The sequence below is a fragment of the Streptopelia decaocto genome, assembly GCF_964273445.1.
Source record: "Streptopelia decaocto genome assembly, chromosome: 23".
Taxonomy (NCBI): Eukaryota; Metazoa; Chordata; class Aves; order Columbiformes; family Columbidae; genus Streptopelia; species Streptopelia decaocto.
This window is the reverse complement of record NC_138678.1, coordinates 1,181,524-1,197,458: the sequence shown is the minus strand read 5'-3', so window position 1 is coordinate 1,197,458 and position 15,935 is coordinate 1,181,524. Positions and strand designations below refer to the sequence as shown.

At 46.2% G+C, this 15,935-nt stretch overlaps 1 protein-coding gene across 2 annotated transcripts in view; it reads left to right on the top strand.

Annotated features, from left to right (window-relative positions):
* MAN1C1 (mannosidase alpha class 1C member 1) overlaps nt 1–15,935 on the top strand; it is a 63,241-nt gene that overhangs the window by 16,698 nt on the left and 30,608 nt on the right. Inside the window, exons 1-2 of one of the 2 annotated variants that reach the window (XM_082071362.1) lie at nt 4,738–4,758; nt 5,761–5,857. In XM_082071362.1, the coding sequence (XP_081927488.1) occupies nt 5,761–5,857 (97 nt within the window). In that variant the 5' untranslated portion in view covers nt 4,738–4,758. Of the gene's footprint in view, nt 1–4,737; nt 4,759–5,760; nt 5,858–15,935 lie in introns of those variants that run through there. The other variant, XM_082071361.1, reaches the window with a different exon arrangement.

The following is a 15,935-nucleotide window of genomic DNA, read 5'->3' as shown; positions in this document are numbered from 1 at the left end:
AAGTAGCCTGAGAAGTTACTCGGCTTCGTATGAAAGATTTTTCACGTGTATTCTAGTTTTTCTATAGCATGGTGTTTGTATGGATATTTATAGCTCCGTGCGATAATGATCAAAAGATAATAAACATAGTACTGTTTCTTTACTTTTCCCGCAGTCAATCCAGTGTTTGCAAGTCTGATTAGAAAAGAAATACCATCCATTATTCCAAATAGAAACAACTTATCCGGATGTGTTTGGGCAGATTTTGTTCTGTCTGCAGGACAGTCAAGTCCTTTTTTCCTCTGCATCTTGTCATCTGGCAAATGATATATTTTTTACACAGCTGGTGGAAAATAGATGACGTTATATTGCAGGTTAAAAATCCAAACTAGACCAGGGTGATTTTGGGGGAGCGGGAAGGTCAGAGATGGGAAAGAACAGGTCCTGTTGTGAAACTGAGGTGACAACCGATCTTCCAACCATGGAGAGAGGAAGAGAAACCTGTCTGGTGGTCTGAGGTGGGAAAAACCAAGTCAGAAATACAATAGGGAAAGAAATATTTAGAGTTACACCCCACCCCCTTTTTTTTGTGTCTTTTTGGTTTGGATTTGTTTTGAAAACTCAAACTGGGAATTTCTTCCATAGCTTAATAGTTCAATATTTGAAGGGGAGTTGAAGAAGGAAGGCCGAAGAGCCACAAAAATGGTTCTCTTGTAAAGATAATGGCTTTGGGTAACGATCCTTGGAAGTTCTTGAAAAGGGCTGATTGGTTGGTATATTTAGATTTCATCTTTTAAGCATTTACTAATTATCCCAGCCTAGATGGATAAAACTAATCAAATAGCTGTTTGGGAACACTCTGCGTTTGGAAATCTTCCCTGGTAACGGAAGGAGGGGAAGTGATAGCGCGGGGGATCTTCCAGTCTGGAGCGGTGAGTTTGATTGCGTTACGTGGCATATTTGATCTTGGAAAATGGACAAATTCTTGTTGGTTTAAGACAAGTCAAGAACCAACAGAAGTGAGAGAATTATCAGTGAGAACATGCAATATTTGTAATATTTCCTGCCGCCGTATTCGATGTGACACAGTGTTTGGCCCAGTATTTTATAGGAGGGTATTTAGAAAGCTGACTTCCAAATTGTCGAGGGTTTATGATTGCGGAGTGACAATAAAACCCTGGCAGATGTATTGTTAACCTCTTCTGCCCACCCTTCCCCGTTTAGCCCCTTCCTCTCCCCTCTTCCCACTCAGCACAGGCGATCGGGAGGGAAAGAAGGACAGAGAGGAGAGAGTTGGAAAAATTAAAAATGTTTTACTAATGCTACTGATAAAAATAGAGAAAATAATACAAAATATACAAAACCAATCTTGAAAGTCTCAGCAACTGCAGAGCCAGCACCCGAAGTCCTGGACTGGACTCTGCAGCCAACCGGAGCTGGATTTAGTCTCTCACTAGGCCTCAGTTCGCAGGGACGACTTGCAAGGTCCTCTCCTAATGTCGCCATAGGGAAAAGGGACGAGATCCTCATGATCTCCCACTTTTATATGAAGTATCACATGAATGGGATGTTATACACAGTTGGTCAGTTTTTGGTCACCTGTTTCTCGTTGTCCCTCTCACGAGATGTCCATCCGTGCTTATCAATAACTTCGCATTCCATTGCTATGTGTACCAAAACATGGATCTGGTTTTCCAGGAAAATGCAGCTCATATGAAGCTCGAGCTGACAGGCAAATTCACTAAAAGAGAAACTTGTTATTAACAAAACCAGGACACAAATAAAAATACTTCCACGCATTAAGTAAAGCAATGCGCTGAGAGCAGTTTTAAACCAGCCTTGTTCTGCATCGGTGTTGGGACCCTGCAGGACGCAGCTTTCAGAATTCCGAGTTGATTTGGATTGATCATCATCTGGGACGCTGAAGCTCTCCAAGTAAAAAGTGACTTACAGACTATAGAAAAGACAGAGCGACAAACTCCGTTATAAATTTGGAAGTCTCTGCCATAAATCAGCGGGAAGCCGGGGTGATTAGAACTTCAGGGCCAAATAGATAATTGTCTATTAGATGGCAGATGGCACACTGGTAGGAACAAAATGTAAAATTATGGATCTATTTCCATAATTTTTGTGGGTTTGGTGCCATTTTTCAAATCTAAAATGGCATCAAGTTAATGCTGACGTATTGCGATCTGTCATGACTAGAATGGCATAAAATATTCACTTCTAACCTTGGCGTCTCGTCAGAAATGGAACTTAAGCACCTTGCTATGCAGATTTCCATTTTGCAGCTCTCTGCTCCATCCTCTTTGTTTCAGCCGGGCGTTTGGAACCTTCTGAAAGCTCCATCTCAGTCCTCCGTACCGTGTATAAATGTGGAGTCCCCGCTTTTAGAAACTTGATGAATCTCTTTAGTGGTTTGGAAGCTGAACGGCTAAATTTGGATTGGAGAGGCAGCTGCACAAAGCCAGAATTGGTGCAGATGCTTTTGGCTTTAAAACTTTTCCAGTCGCTGCTTTTGGCCCCAGCGTTAGAGGAAGGAAAGCTTCGTCTTGGGAAATGAAAAGGTACCGTATGATGCATGAGCCAGCAGTGTGCCTGGGTAGCCAAGAAGGCCAATGGTGTCCTGTCCTGTATCCAAACTGGCGTGGTCAGCAGGACAAGGGCAGTGACCCTTCCCCTGTGCTCTGCATTGGGGAGGCCACACCTGGAGTATTGTGTTCAGTTCTGGGCCCCTCAGCTCAGGAAAGAGATTGAAGTGCTGGAGCGGGTCCAGAGAAGAGCAACAAGACTGGGGAAGGGACTTGAGCACAAGCCCTATGGGGAGAGGCTGAGGGAGCTGGGCTGGTTCAGTCTGGAGAAGAGGAGGCTGAGAGCTGAGCTCAGCACTCTCTAGAACTACCTGAAGGGCAGTTCCAGCCAGGTGGGGATTGGGCTCTTCTCCCAGGCATCAGCAATAGGACAAGGGGGCACGGGCTTCAACTCTGCCCGGGGAAATTGAGGCTGGAGATGAGAAAGCAATTCTGTGCAGAGAGAGTGGTCAGGATTGGAATGGCTGCCCAGGGAGGTGCTGGACTCACCGGCCCTGCAGGTTTTGAAACTGAGCTTGGACATGGCACTTAGTGCCATGATCTATTAAACGGACTGGAGTTGGACTAAGGGTTGGACTTGATGATCTCTGAGGTCTTTTCCAACCCAGTCCATTCTGTGATCTTGCCTCCCAAATATAAAGGGTTTAAAAGCAGTGAGCAAAATGTTGTTCCCGTAAAGGAAAGCTGACAACCCTTCGGTCTGATGAGGAGGCACATCCAATCTCATCCACCCTCTGTCTGCCTGATTATCAGCTCAGCACAGAACACAGAAGGAGGATTTAAGACGCTGTGGCCGGCACAGCCTGATAAATCACTTTGTAGTGGAACTTTTCGCACCACCGTGACAAATACAGCTTAAATAGGCAAATGAAGAATAACTGTATTTATTCCAATGGTGCTCGGGAGTCCTGTGTGAAGCGGGTGGCTCTGGTGTGTCTGTCAGAACACAGGAGGAGAGGAACAAATTGCTCTTGTAAGACAGAAAGAGCTGTTAATGGGAAACCTGGGGTGGTTTTCTTGCCCGTGATGGAGGTGGCAGCAAACTCTGCATCCCCGGGAACAGGACGGCAGAGGCTCTTGTGTTTCTCACACACTTTGAAGAAGAAACTTGCAACCTTCTTGGCACGGAGGAGTTAAAAAAGTTGAGGGAAGGAGACAACTTGAAATGTCATACTCGGCTTAAAATTAGGCTGATTCAGGATTACAGCGTTAGGGCTTTTATGCAACAAAACAGTCGTTTCCACATCCTCCTGGTGTCAGAGGGCGGGTTCGCCACCCTGGGCTCTGCTTACAGGAGAAATAAAGAGATTTTCTGGCAGTTTCCTTCCACCGCTCGCGGTGGGAACACTGGCCTTACGGAAACACTGTTCTGCAATGAACTTTGGGCTCAAGCTCTGAGACACAAAAGCATTTGCTTGGTACCATCAGGGAAAGTCCAGAGTTCCTCAAAAATTTGCCATTATGCTGCTGAAGAATGAGAAATTCTCATTTAGAATAATGTGTGCACTGAAAAATAAATCTAGCAAAACTAAAGTGAACGCCCTGAGTGATAAAACTGAGGCACGATTTCTTTCCCCCGGCCCGGTTGTTATTCCGTGTCCTCGAATCAATGTGCTCCGGTGACTAATTCATCCCACACCGAGCTTTGAAAACCCAAGTTGACTTTATTTGCTTGTCCAACATTCCTTCTTCTGGTGGTGTCGCGGTCCGAATGTTATCAATCAGTTCAGCAAATGTTTATCCTTGGCCGTATGACCAGCTCGGTGAAACTTTACTTTGGACGCTCAGTGTTTAAAAAGGGGATGGGGGGGGAATGTGGTGATGTGGCTTTTTGTGTATGTGCGCTAATGAAGGAGGTTTGCGATGGTGGGTTTGTGAAACGCAGCTGGAGGGAAGGACAAAAGTAAGAGCTGAAATGACAGTGGGAATTTCAGACCAAAGTAACCTGCATATTCCAGTCCCGAAATAGAGCAGTAAACGCTGCTGCGGACAATAGGCAGGGCACTCTGTGAAGGAATGATTTGTTTTAAACTGTCATTTTCTCTCAAATGCCTCGTTTGAGTCAAGCATTTTAGCAGAGTCTTCTCTTTGTTGAGCGGCGGCGGAGAATATTGTCGGCTCTCTGAAGCCACCTTCTTCCCCTTTGTTATCTGACTCTTTTCCAGGGATTGAATCAAAGAACGTCCAGGTCAGCGCGATGCCGGGGCTGAAGCTGCTCAGAGCCAGGCTGTGCGGATTATGAAAAGAGCTTTATTTAAGGCTCTCCTTAGCAGCTGACAAGTCCCAGTGTCTCCTGCCTTCAGAGAGGAGACTTGTAGGTTTAATTTTTCCTAAAAGCGGGAGCCAAAGGTCAGAAGAAGCTGTGCTGGGGGGTGTGTGTGTTGGAAACACAAACCCGCTGCCTCGCGGTCCTCAGGGTGTGCTGAGCCCAGGCAGGACAGTTCAGATGTCCCCAAAGGAATTGTTTGAGTTGGAAGGGCTCGCTTAGAAATCACCCAGCCCATCTGCAGGGCTCGCTTAAGAAAGCACGTAGGAGTTTTGATAGGAAGATAGCAAAATGTCACGGATCTCCCCTTTCTGTTGGTAAATAGAGAGACAGTTTCTGCGCAGTCCTCAAACGACGACCGGCTTCTTCCTTCCAAGCATGTCGGGCACCTCGGTGCTGCTGCTTTGCCAGCGTTCTGTAGGAAACTGCTGCAAGGTGGGCAGATGGTGGGTGAGTTTGCAGTGTAATCAAGTTTCCTTGTTGCTATTGTCGAGAAATGTGAACACTCAGAAGGTAACACTCCTATACTTAGGGATGTATCAGCTTCCGCTGTGCGTTTTTATCCCATTTGAATTACCATTCTGAAATAACCAATATCCCTCAAAAAAAAGTGAAGGATTCAGAAATTGAGGCATCTTTCTATAGTTCTCGCTTGGCTCACACAGCCCAGGGGAAACGTGGAGTCTGTGTGTTGGATATTGTGGCGCTTCTGAAATGTCCCAGTCCCGACGTCTGCACCAGGATCAATGGGTTTGTGATTTTAGCAAAGTGCTGAATGCAGCCCCATTCATCAGATTTTGTAATTAACAAGCCATTGCTTGCTGGGTTCAGCAGTGAATGGGAAACTCCCATTCATTTCCAGAGCTGAACTTGAGAAAACTTTCAGTTCTCTTAACCGCTTTCATTCAATTCTTCTTTTTACAGATGATGAAATTCGCCTGGGACAACTACAAGCAATACGCACTTGGGAAAAACGAACTGCGACCGCTGACTAAGAACGGCCACATCGGTAACATGTTTGGTGAGTTCTCAATCAATTTTAGTGCAGTTTCATTGCCGCTTTTAAAGGTCACATGTCCATGACAGTTCCTCCCTCTGCAATGCAGTGAGGTGTCTCTAACAGCTTTAATCTCTGTACTCTTGCCATTTTTATGAAGAGAGACTTTCAGCACAGCTCCCAGGAGTTACCTCCCCATATCCCATTGCTGGGAATCTCATTCCCGCAGGAATCTCTCAGTGTCCGTCCTGTACCACCTCTGGCTACAGATCCGGCACCAAATATGGCTGAGAACTGTGCTAAAACCAACCAGTGTCTTTATTAAAACATGAAGTCAGTCCAAACCTGACAAGGCTGCTATTTGTCTAAGCTCGTAGCCGTCAGGAGCTGGCCAAACTGAGCATATTCTCTCTTGTTTCTCCACTGTTGAACAAGATGTGAATTCCATGAAATATTGAGTGAGTGAATCAATATTAAAGGCTCTTTATACTATGTGCTTACTGGCTTGTATAATTTTACTCTTTAGCAGATTACCTTTTTTTTATGTGAGCCTCTTAGATAATTTCATTGCTATTCCCCTGCTTGTTCCGGTGGGATACTCAGTGACTCTTTGGGATATAAATTGTCATTTTAACTCGTTCACATTGCAAGTATCTCCCTGCTCTGCTCTAGCCTGGCCGTGCCTGCGCAGCTTGTGCCGTGGGGAGAAGGTGCGGAAGGCAGAGAAAGCCCAACAAAATCTACTTTAGCGCTCAGGTTTCTTGCTTGAAAATTTAACTTCAGTGCTAAGTGAAGCATTTTGCAACTTGTCCATTCCGGCAAGGTTGTCAGAATTCCTCGAGGAGCGCGCCTGTAAACAGACAAAAATATTGAAAGCTTTTAAATGCATTTATCATGCTAAAACAATTGGCAGTGCCTCTGTTTGTTTATAGCGTGCCTGTGAGGACTCTGAGGGAAAATGCTTTGGAGCACAAGGATTTGCAGACAATAGCAGAAAAGGGGCTACATGGTCCATTTCCACCTCTTAATAGGCTCTTCCTCCTTTTAACTGGCTGGGAAAGAACAGAAGCGTTAGGATATCGGTTCCTGCCGCCCTTGGTCTCTCTTGTCTTCAGAGGCTTTCAGAAATCAGGACAGGGCACCGTTTATCTTCTTCATTGTTGCCCATTCCCCTTCCTGTCACATCCTGCACCTTTTTATTCCAAACTAGACATAGTGGAGGCAAATCGGGTACTCTGCGGGCCGGAGGTGTCAATATTAAGCTGAGATTCCTCTGCAGCCGCTTCCATGCGGGAGAGAAGGAGCCTCTTTGGGGCTATTTTCAAGGATGTTTGTGCGCATGAGAAGCAATCAAGTTCTTGGAGGGTGATCCATTTCCCTGTTGTGGATGTGATGCTCACTTGTAGCCGCGCCTTCAGTTTATCAGCCTCACCCCGGGAGAAGCTGCTTCTTATCAAATATTCTCCCTAATCAAAGCAGAAATACAAAATAAACAGTCACCTTCTGCTCCTAAATGACATCCTGCTGCTTCTAACGGCCACGAGCTGACATCCCTCCCCAGCATCCACCCCATGGCAGGAAAATCACAGGCAGAAAACTCTTCTGTCTCCACACTAGTTAATCTGGACATAACTTATTTGTAGAGAAGTCATCTAATTGCTGTCATTTATAATCATTGCAACTTGAAGGCCCTTTCCTTAAACCCACTAGCCACGCTTCTTTCCTAAGTGTTGTTTATTCATCTGTGATGCTCGCGACAGGATGTGCTGTGCTAAACATCCCACCCCGTGCCTTCCAGCGGGCTGAACGTGGTTTAGACTCGCGGCCATTTCAGATGCGTGATGATTTCCCTAGGAATTGCGCCACGGCAATGGGCGCCGCACACCACGGGGGCACAACGACGGGCTCTGTTGGAATAAAACCTGCACCACAAGGTTCCCACGTGGATTTCTTGCACAGCTGCAGGGGTTTGAGAATCATCTGCAAGATTTCTCTCTGCCCTTAAGGAAGACCTGTTAGAATCAGGCACGAAACATGCTTATTTAGGAGAACTGTTGGGAAAAAATGGCACAACCGTGCTTGTGGAAGCTGGAGATCCACAGGAATTTATTCCATTCCCAGTGCTGATCTTGTTATTTTAACCCTTCTCACCCCGGCCTCTCAGCATTTCAGTCTTTGGTGTTGCGAGCATTAAATTAATTGATGTTTGCAAAGCATGTTGAATCCTCGGAGTGGGGCTGCTGGAGAGGGCAGCCGTGTAATGTAGCGCAGCACTTGAAACGCACCTGTCACTGCGATACCCAGGGTTAGATAGCTGAATTGCTATTCTGCCCGTTCCCCGGCTCTGTCATAGCCACTTATTTTTCTGACAAAATGTTTTTTAAATCCTGTTAGCTTTACAGAATTTCTCCAGCTAGGGGAGAATGAGCTGGCATCTATTTCTGCTCATGCATCAGCCGAATTGTCACTTACATTTTGATTGCACAGTCTTTTAACAATGATAAGGTAAGAAGCCTGATTTTGAGATATCTCTTGAAGTGTGCGGTGCTGGCAGCAGCAGAATCCTCCTTTGACTTATAACCTGAGCCAATTTGCTCTGAAATCAGTGACAGCAAGTAAATATGAAACCTTGCTGTGCTGTTAGACAGTCATTTTTCACCACCTAACTGCACATTAGTGTATTAATTTCAGTATAAAAATAGCAATCCTTAACTAGGTTCCCCCCTTTTTTCCTCTCTCCCCACTTGAAAAATCACACCTGAAATTATGAATTGCCTTGTCACAGCCATTGCTGCTCCCAGCATATGCTGAATTTGTGCATCGTTGTGAGCCTCTGCAGCTTTATCTGATGCGAGTCCATGTGACAGGTGTCACATTTGGACACAGCCGGGTCACCAGAGCTGGGTGGTGAAGATGTGACAGCAGCTGGATTTAAAGATGCGAAGCGTTTAGAGTTTGTCTTTATGTGGGACCCTCGGTGTTGTTCTACGGTGGATTGTTCGGGGGCAGAGTACACAGGGTGGTGGTTCCTGGAAAATCGGTGCCTGCTCGGGCTGTTTGTGTCCCGGGCTCAGACTTTGGCCTGAACTGTCCCGACAGTTTGTTTTGAAGACAGGAGGTCATCGGCCTCAGTTGCATGGAAATAATGCTGTTTTGGCTCTCTGAGAACAAAAGGGATTGAAGTGGCTGGGGAAGAAAAGTGGTGACCTCGTGAATATATACAGAGAAAATACCAAGTTGATTGTGCTGAGAGTCAGGAACCTTCAGGGTTTTTCTCCCTGGCAAATGCACAGAATCCCAGAATGTGAGGGGTTGGAAGGGACCTGGAAAGCTCTCTGACCTACTGACCACCCCCTTCTAATCCACCCCAGGTACCATTGGCCTTCAGTCCTTTGTCACCGCACAGTGACGCTGTGACCTTGTCTCCCATTGGGATGGAAATTCAAGTAACTTGTCTCCACTGGACTTAAACCACCAAGCTCCTTTCGCAGGAACTTTTATTAATAACTAGAGTTCTCTTTGGCCACCACCTCAGGTCCCGGACAGAATTGGACACAAAAGGCTCCACATCCCAGAGTTTGTCCCTTCAGTCTTGCCCATTGAACCAACATTTTCCAAATAGCTGCTTCCCCTCAGCGGTGATTTCGCTGGGAAACCGTAGAGCAGGAAGAAACGTGCCCACCTCAATTAGGAACGCCAGGAGTTGATGTATGAATATTTAACGTGGGAAAAGTAGTTGGATGAAAATACTAATTTAGCAACATTCTAAACTACCAGAAGAGAAATGGTAACCTCCAATTGTGCAATCACTTGGTGCAGCTTTTCTGTTCGGCCTGTGATTCTCTTTCCCCGTGATCACAAAATTACAAAACCCTGGAGTGTCCTTTTATGTGATTAAAATAATAATAATGATTGCTCTCTGAATTTATACGCTGAATTATTCATGCTGCCTGTTGCACGTGATGTTACACAGCTCCGTCGGCTCTTTAAAGAGAAAACTATATTGTGATGAGAACGTTGCTGGAACACTGTTGCTCCCTGGCATCATCTCTTTTTTAATGAATAATGTTACCCAGTTGAATGTTATTTTCAGGAAGGGCATTTTGAGTTGACGTTGGGTTTTGCTGTCACTGAAATCTGGAGCAACAAACTGATTTCCTGTCGGCGGGAAGCAGTGAATCAGGATATCCTCCAGATAGCAGAGAGGGGTTGTGAGATTCACGGCAGAGCTCACATTTATCCTGGGATGTTTGGGGCTTTGTGTTTGGTTTTTTGGATTTCACAGAATCGCAGAATCCCAGAATGTCAGGGGTTGAAGGGCCCTGGAAAGCTCATCCAGTGCAATCCCCCCATGGAGCAGGAACACCCAGATGAGGTTACACAGGAAGGTGTCCAGGCGGGTTGGAATGTCTGCACAGAAGGAGACTCCACAACCCCCCTGGGCAGCCTGGGCCAGGCTCTGCCACCCTCACTGGGAAGAAGTTGCTTCTCATCTTTAAGCGGAACCTCCTGTGTTCCAGTTTGCACCCATTGCCCCTTGTCCTGTCACTGGTTGTCACCCAGAAGAGCCTGGCTCCATCCTCCTGACACTCCCCCTTTCCATATTGATGCCCAGGAATGAGTCCCCCCTCAGTGTCCTCTTGTCCAGCTCCAGAGCCCCAGCTCCCTCAGCCTTTCCTCACACGGGAGATGCTCCACTCCCTCCAGCATCTTGGTGGCTGCGCTGGACTCTCTCCAGCAGTTCCCTGTCCTGCTGGAACTGAGGGGCCACAACTGGACACAATATTCCAGGTGTGGTCTCCCAGGGCAGAGCAGAGGGGCAGGAGAACCTCTCTGACCCACTGACCACCCCCTTCTAACCCACCCCAGGTACCATTGGCTTCCTGGCCACAAGGGCCCAGTGCTGGCTCATGGTCATCCTGCTGTCCCCAGGACCCCCAGGTCCCTTTCCCCTACGCTGTTCTCTAATAGGTCATTCCCCAACTTATACTGGAACCTGGGGTTGTTCCTGCCCAGATGCAAGACTCTACACTTGCCCTTGTTATATTTCATTAAATTTTTGGTTTGTTTGGTTGGTTTGGGGGATTTTTTTTCTCATTATTCTATTTTTTCCCATCACTCTTTGCAGACACCCCTCTTGTCATGAACAGTGCAGGAGATCTGTCCCCGTTCTGCTCTCCCCTTGGGTCGCGCTGGGAACAGCGGCTCCCGTCAAATGTGCTGCCTCAAGCATTAGTTTGAACATCAGGGCTCCGCTGAACCCGAAACCACACACACGGAGATTTAAGCTTATTACAGTGGCTCAGCTGACAGGTAGTAACTTGTCAGCTTGAAATTCTAATTTAGAAAGTTTAAACAGAAAAAAAAGCTGTTAATGTATCATCTCGTGGCCTAGGGCTTTCTTCAGGCTATCAAAGCCTCTTTTCTGGGGCTGAGCTCGACCTGATCAGCTCTGTCGTGGCAGCAATTTTTGGAAAAAAAATGAATTGAATGAATAGATTAATCTCCCCCCAGCTGAGATTTATCCCTTAGAAAACAAAAACCAACAACAAATTGGAAAACACATTGGAGAGCAGCCTTGGCCCAAGATGCAAAGCGCAGATGTTGCGAGGTCTCTGTGTGTTGAGCCCTTTGGATTCGAGGACATCTGGGGAGGTTGGACAGCGAGGGTTTGATTTGATCCGGGTTTGTCTTTAGCAGGAAACCGGGCAAACTTCACATTAGCTCAGTGTAAAACCCATTAATCATCACGGGCTTCCTCACGAGTTTCATGAACTTTCCACTGACCCTGAAGAGAGTTTGGAGTTTAATGAGGCCTAAAAGTAGGAGAGCGGCCTGGGATTTGTCAGAACTGCTTTGCACAGCGAAATGGAGGAGCAGGAAACAAACAAAACCCGACAGATAAACAGCCTTTAAAGCAGCAAATGAGAGCAGGAAAGGAAGGAAAATCGCGTTGAGATGTTGTGACTGGAGAGTGTTCTTTGGGGCTTCTTTTCAAGATGCTGAACATCCGCGGGTGTGGAGGAAACAAGCCACGCATGAGCAGCACCGTTACCATGCAGACAGGAGAACAATCCAAGCTCTAACTATTTTATTCCCTTTTCCACACTCTGGGGGCTGTATTTCAAAATACACTGAGCTTGTCTTTAAGCTTTATTTCTTCTTTATGTTTTTTTTTTTTAATCACCCTGTTATGAATGTTGTTTGTACCTCATTCTGGCCACTAATTATGCGGAAATAATTGTCTAATCTTCAGAGATATCGAGCGTGTGATTTAAAGGCAGCCAACTGAGAGTGGGTGTAGTTGGACTGCTCAGCGATTCTCCTCTGGATTCCGGAGGCGTTGGTGGCAAAAACCGCCTTGGAGCTTTGGCACTTCCAGCATCCACCCCGAGGAGCTCAGTGTCGTAACACAGAATGGGATCATCGAAGCTCCTGAGTACACAGAACCCTCCGCTTTGCTCAGAATGTCTCGTTCCGAAACGCTGGGGGCTGTTTGTTCTTTAGGCATCGTATTCAAAATCAGGTGCTCTACGGAACTGCTGCTGCAGACACAAACCCACCTGCTGATACGCGCTACCAGAAACGCAGAGCCGGTTAAGAATATTTAAAAGATATCCTTTTAGCCATGCCTTTTTATGGTGGAAATACCTTGAGACGTCTGTTTTTCTTATCTGTGGCCCTCTGTATTTAGCTCTGCCTTGTTTATTCAGCGGGATGGTTAGATATAAACTGCCTAGCAAAAACCCCGCTTATCTTCTATTTTTTTAAATTCACTCCTTTTCCACTCTTGAAACTTGTGAAGGGATTCGGCAGGTTCGGAACTGGCTTTGCTGTGTTAGATTTCACATTTAGAACTTAACCGCTTTGCGATATCTTTTTCTTGCACTACTGCTCAAGTTTCTCACCACCTTCATTATGTATCTCATTGGATATTCATCTAGATTAGCGTTAGATTTTGACATTTTTCTATTCACCTCCAGGAGATCACATTTCAAAAGGCTCCTTTTCTGTAATTTCTCCAGGTACTTGTTCCCAATATTCTTTTCCATCCCACTGCCTTTTGGGACGAGAGGGGTCTCGTATCTCACTTAATCAGTAGGTTTAACGTCATCCCATAGGACATCAACTTTCAGGTTTGTCACTGGTTTCAAGGTTGGATCTGTGTGTTCAGAATATTGTGGGAGGCATTTGTCATTTGAAGACCTTTATACTTGTAAAGAACACTGTCTTTTAGCCTCTCAGGATTGTTCTTGTCTCTAGAGAGAATGTTTTGGAAGTTCAAGAAAATCCCGCAGCCTTTGCTTGAGGCATCAGTGGGAGAAGCAGGGAGGGTTTTTTTGGACTTACTAAAATTGTTCATCCTTCTTCTGATGTTTTATTCTCAAAAAAATCTCCTGCACCCTAACACTCTTTATATGCAGCTCCCAAAAGAAAAAAGGAGGAAAAAAGCAGGAAAATGAAGGTGTTTCAAGAGGAAGCTCTAAAGGCAGAGGTTGTTTCCATACCAGTTTCAATATACCCGTAATATTCTTGCTCTGATACAAACATGCAATTAAGAACACCCAAGTTACGCCTGTTTCTCACCACAGTGCTTTTATCTGCATGCATGATTACATGGAGATATCATTTCTGCACAGAGCCGGAGGATGAGGAGGCACAGATGATGTGACTACTGAAGTGTGGTCCAGGATCCCAGCGTTCGCAGTGATCGTCTTTGCACCAGCCCTGATCTGTCTGTCTCGCGTCTTAATTTCCAGCCTCCAGTCTGTGCCGTGTTATTCCAGATAATTCAGGGATGAAGAAACCGAGGGTCAGGTTTTTCCCATAGATGAGAGCAGGGAGCTTTCGTTGGCTTCTGCAGGCAGCTGGAAGTGGAAGTCGCCTCCAGGCATTAAAATTAACACCTTTTGACGAGGCTGGAACGTTCCTTCTCTCTTGGCAGGCTGCATCCTGGTTGCTGTGGGAACCAGCATTTTTAATTTCCTGACTTGTGTGTACATCCAAAATGGTAACTGTGATGTGTTCTGTCACTAAGGTAGCTTTGGGGGTTTAGCGGGGAACGGAGCCATCCAAAAGCGTTTTGTGCAGCGCTGCCTTCCCTCAGCATCGCTCTCCCGCGGCTCCGAGGGGCATCTCGAGACTTTCTGGGCACCTGCAATTCTCATTCGTCTTGGTGAGCTATCACCGAATAGAAAAGGAACAGTGAGAGGTCGTTTAGTCCTTCCATTCTTAAGCCTTGCCTAAGCTGCCCCGTGTTGGCAGGTCACCGCAGGCGTTCTGCTTCGGTCCTTTCCAGTTTTAAAGTGTCTGATCCACTCTCCTGCGGAAAGTGAAGCTGTGACTTCTTGGCCTCTCCCTATGGATGTGGAGAACAGTTTGCGATTTATTCTTTGCAGCATCTCTCTGCAAAATGTTGGCAAGTTCGCTTTGGTCTTCCCTCTAAGCCTGAGCAACCCCAGATGTTTCCAGATTTAATTGAAGGTCACATTCTGTGGCCTTTCCCGCAGCGCTGTCGCTTCATCTAAAGTCTCCAGATGAGCCAGATGTTTCTGACTCTGCCGTTGCGGAGTGGAGCACAAGAGCCCTTTCATGTCTTGCATGTGACAAACACCGTTCACCTGTCCTGGGCTGGGCTTTGCTCCTTTTTGCAGCATTATAACATTGTTGATTTGAGCTGAATTTGTGATGGGCTGTAGCCTCGGTGTCATTTTCTGCAGTGCTGTCGAACCCTTCGCTCCTTATGCTTCACGGTTTGTTGTTCTTCCCTCAGGGTGAAATACGTTGTGTGTCCTTATTGAATTGCATCCTGGTTATTTCAGACTATTTTCCCAATTTGCTAAGATTATTTTGATATCTAATCCTGTCAAGCAACATACTGGAGAGCATTTGGAGTCTTTCAGCCGGGGTCGTCTTGGTGTGATTTTAACAATATAGGAGAGAAAAGGAGGAATACGGGCAGATGGTTCCGAGTGATGGAGTTACCGCGGCTCAATGTGTTCCTGCTCATCAGCCGAGACACGCTAATGGACCATTTGCATTCTCCTGACCCATTGCATTCACAAATAAGTATTTAGATTATTTTGGTGTTGATTATTAGGGATTTTACCTCGGTTCGTGAGCAGTCACTTGAGCATTTGGATTGACAGCAGGTGTCCAGGCCCAGCGCCTCTCATTCCGTTGCGTACTGAACAGCATAATTAATCCTGTTAACTTCATTTTGAGGCAAAGGGCAGTTTCATTCCTCTATCTCTGAATTCTGCTCTCTCCCCTGGGCTGGTGTTGAGGACCAGATCATTTCCCACTCTGTGGGAGGTGATGTTTGCTTGTCTGGACTGAAGATAAAACCACGTCAGGGATGAACAGTTTTCTAACCCAAACTAGAACACAGTATCTGTTCTGCAAAGCCCCTCCTGAGCATCTTCCACAGCCGCTTTTGGGAAGCGTGTTTGGAAGACAGAAAGGCACCTTCTTCCCAATTAATATAACGAAGCACCGCTCCTTTGAATTCGAAGATGAATTAGCGGTCTCTGCTCATTAACTGCTACCTATATCTCTCGAAGTTCATGGATAATAGTTGCAGGTAGGACGTGTGTGTTTGTTTTAATAGGCCTGTTGGGACCCCTCCCGTTAAATGATGCGAGTCCTCAAGGAGGTATGTGAAGGAGCAATAAATAGTGTATAATCAGATTACCTTTAACCAGTCCAAACCTCATTTCAAACATCCAGAAGAGGAGACACCAGCAGTATTTTGCCCCACCAGTATTGCTGTTGTCTTCTGCTTAACCTGCTTGAACTGTTAGTCCAGAATGTCTCCTTTCTTGTGAAATTACCAAGAAATCACCTCTGCTTCACCACATCTGAGCCCAGTTGCCCAAAGAAAGGAGAAAACCTCTTTCCCGAAGGAGCATTTGAATGGTTATTGCTTTCAGTTTTCTGCTGAGCTCTCCATAGCCTGCCTGCCGTGGGATCTGCGTGCGGTGGGAGATGGGCCGGGCACACGTTGGGGGTGGATTTGCCGTATCTCTCCCGTATTAAGGACGGTGCTTTCGAGGCTCAGCCAAACCGCTTCGCCCCCTGTGACACTGTCAGACACACCAGT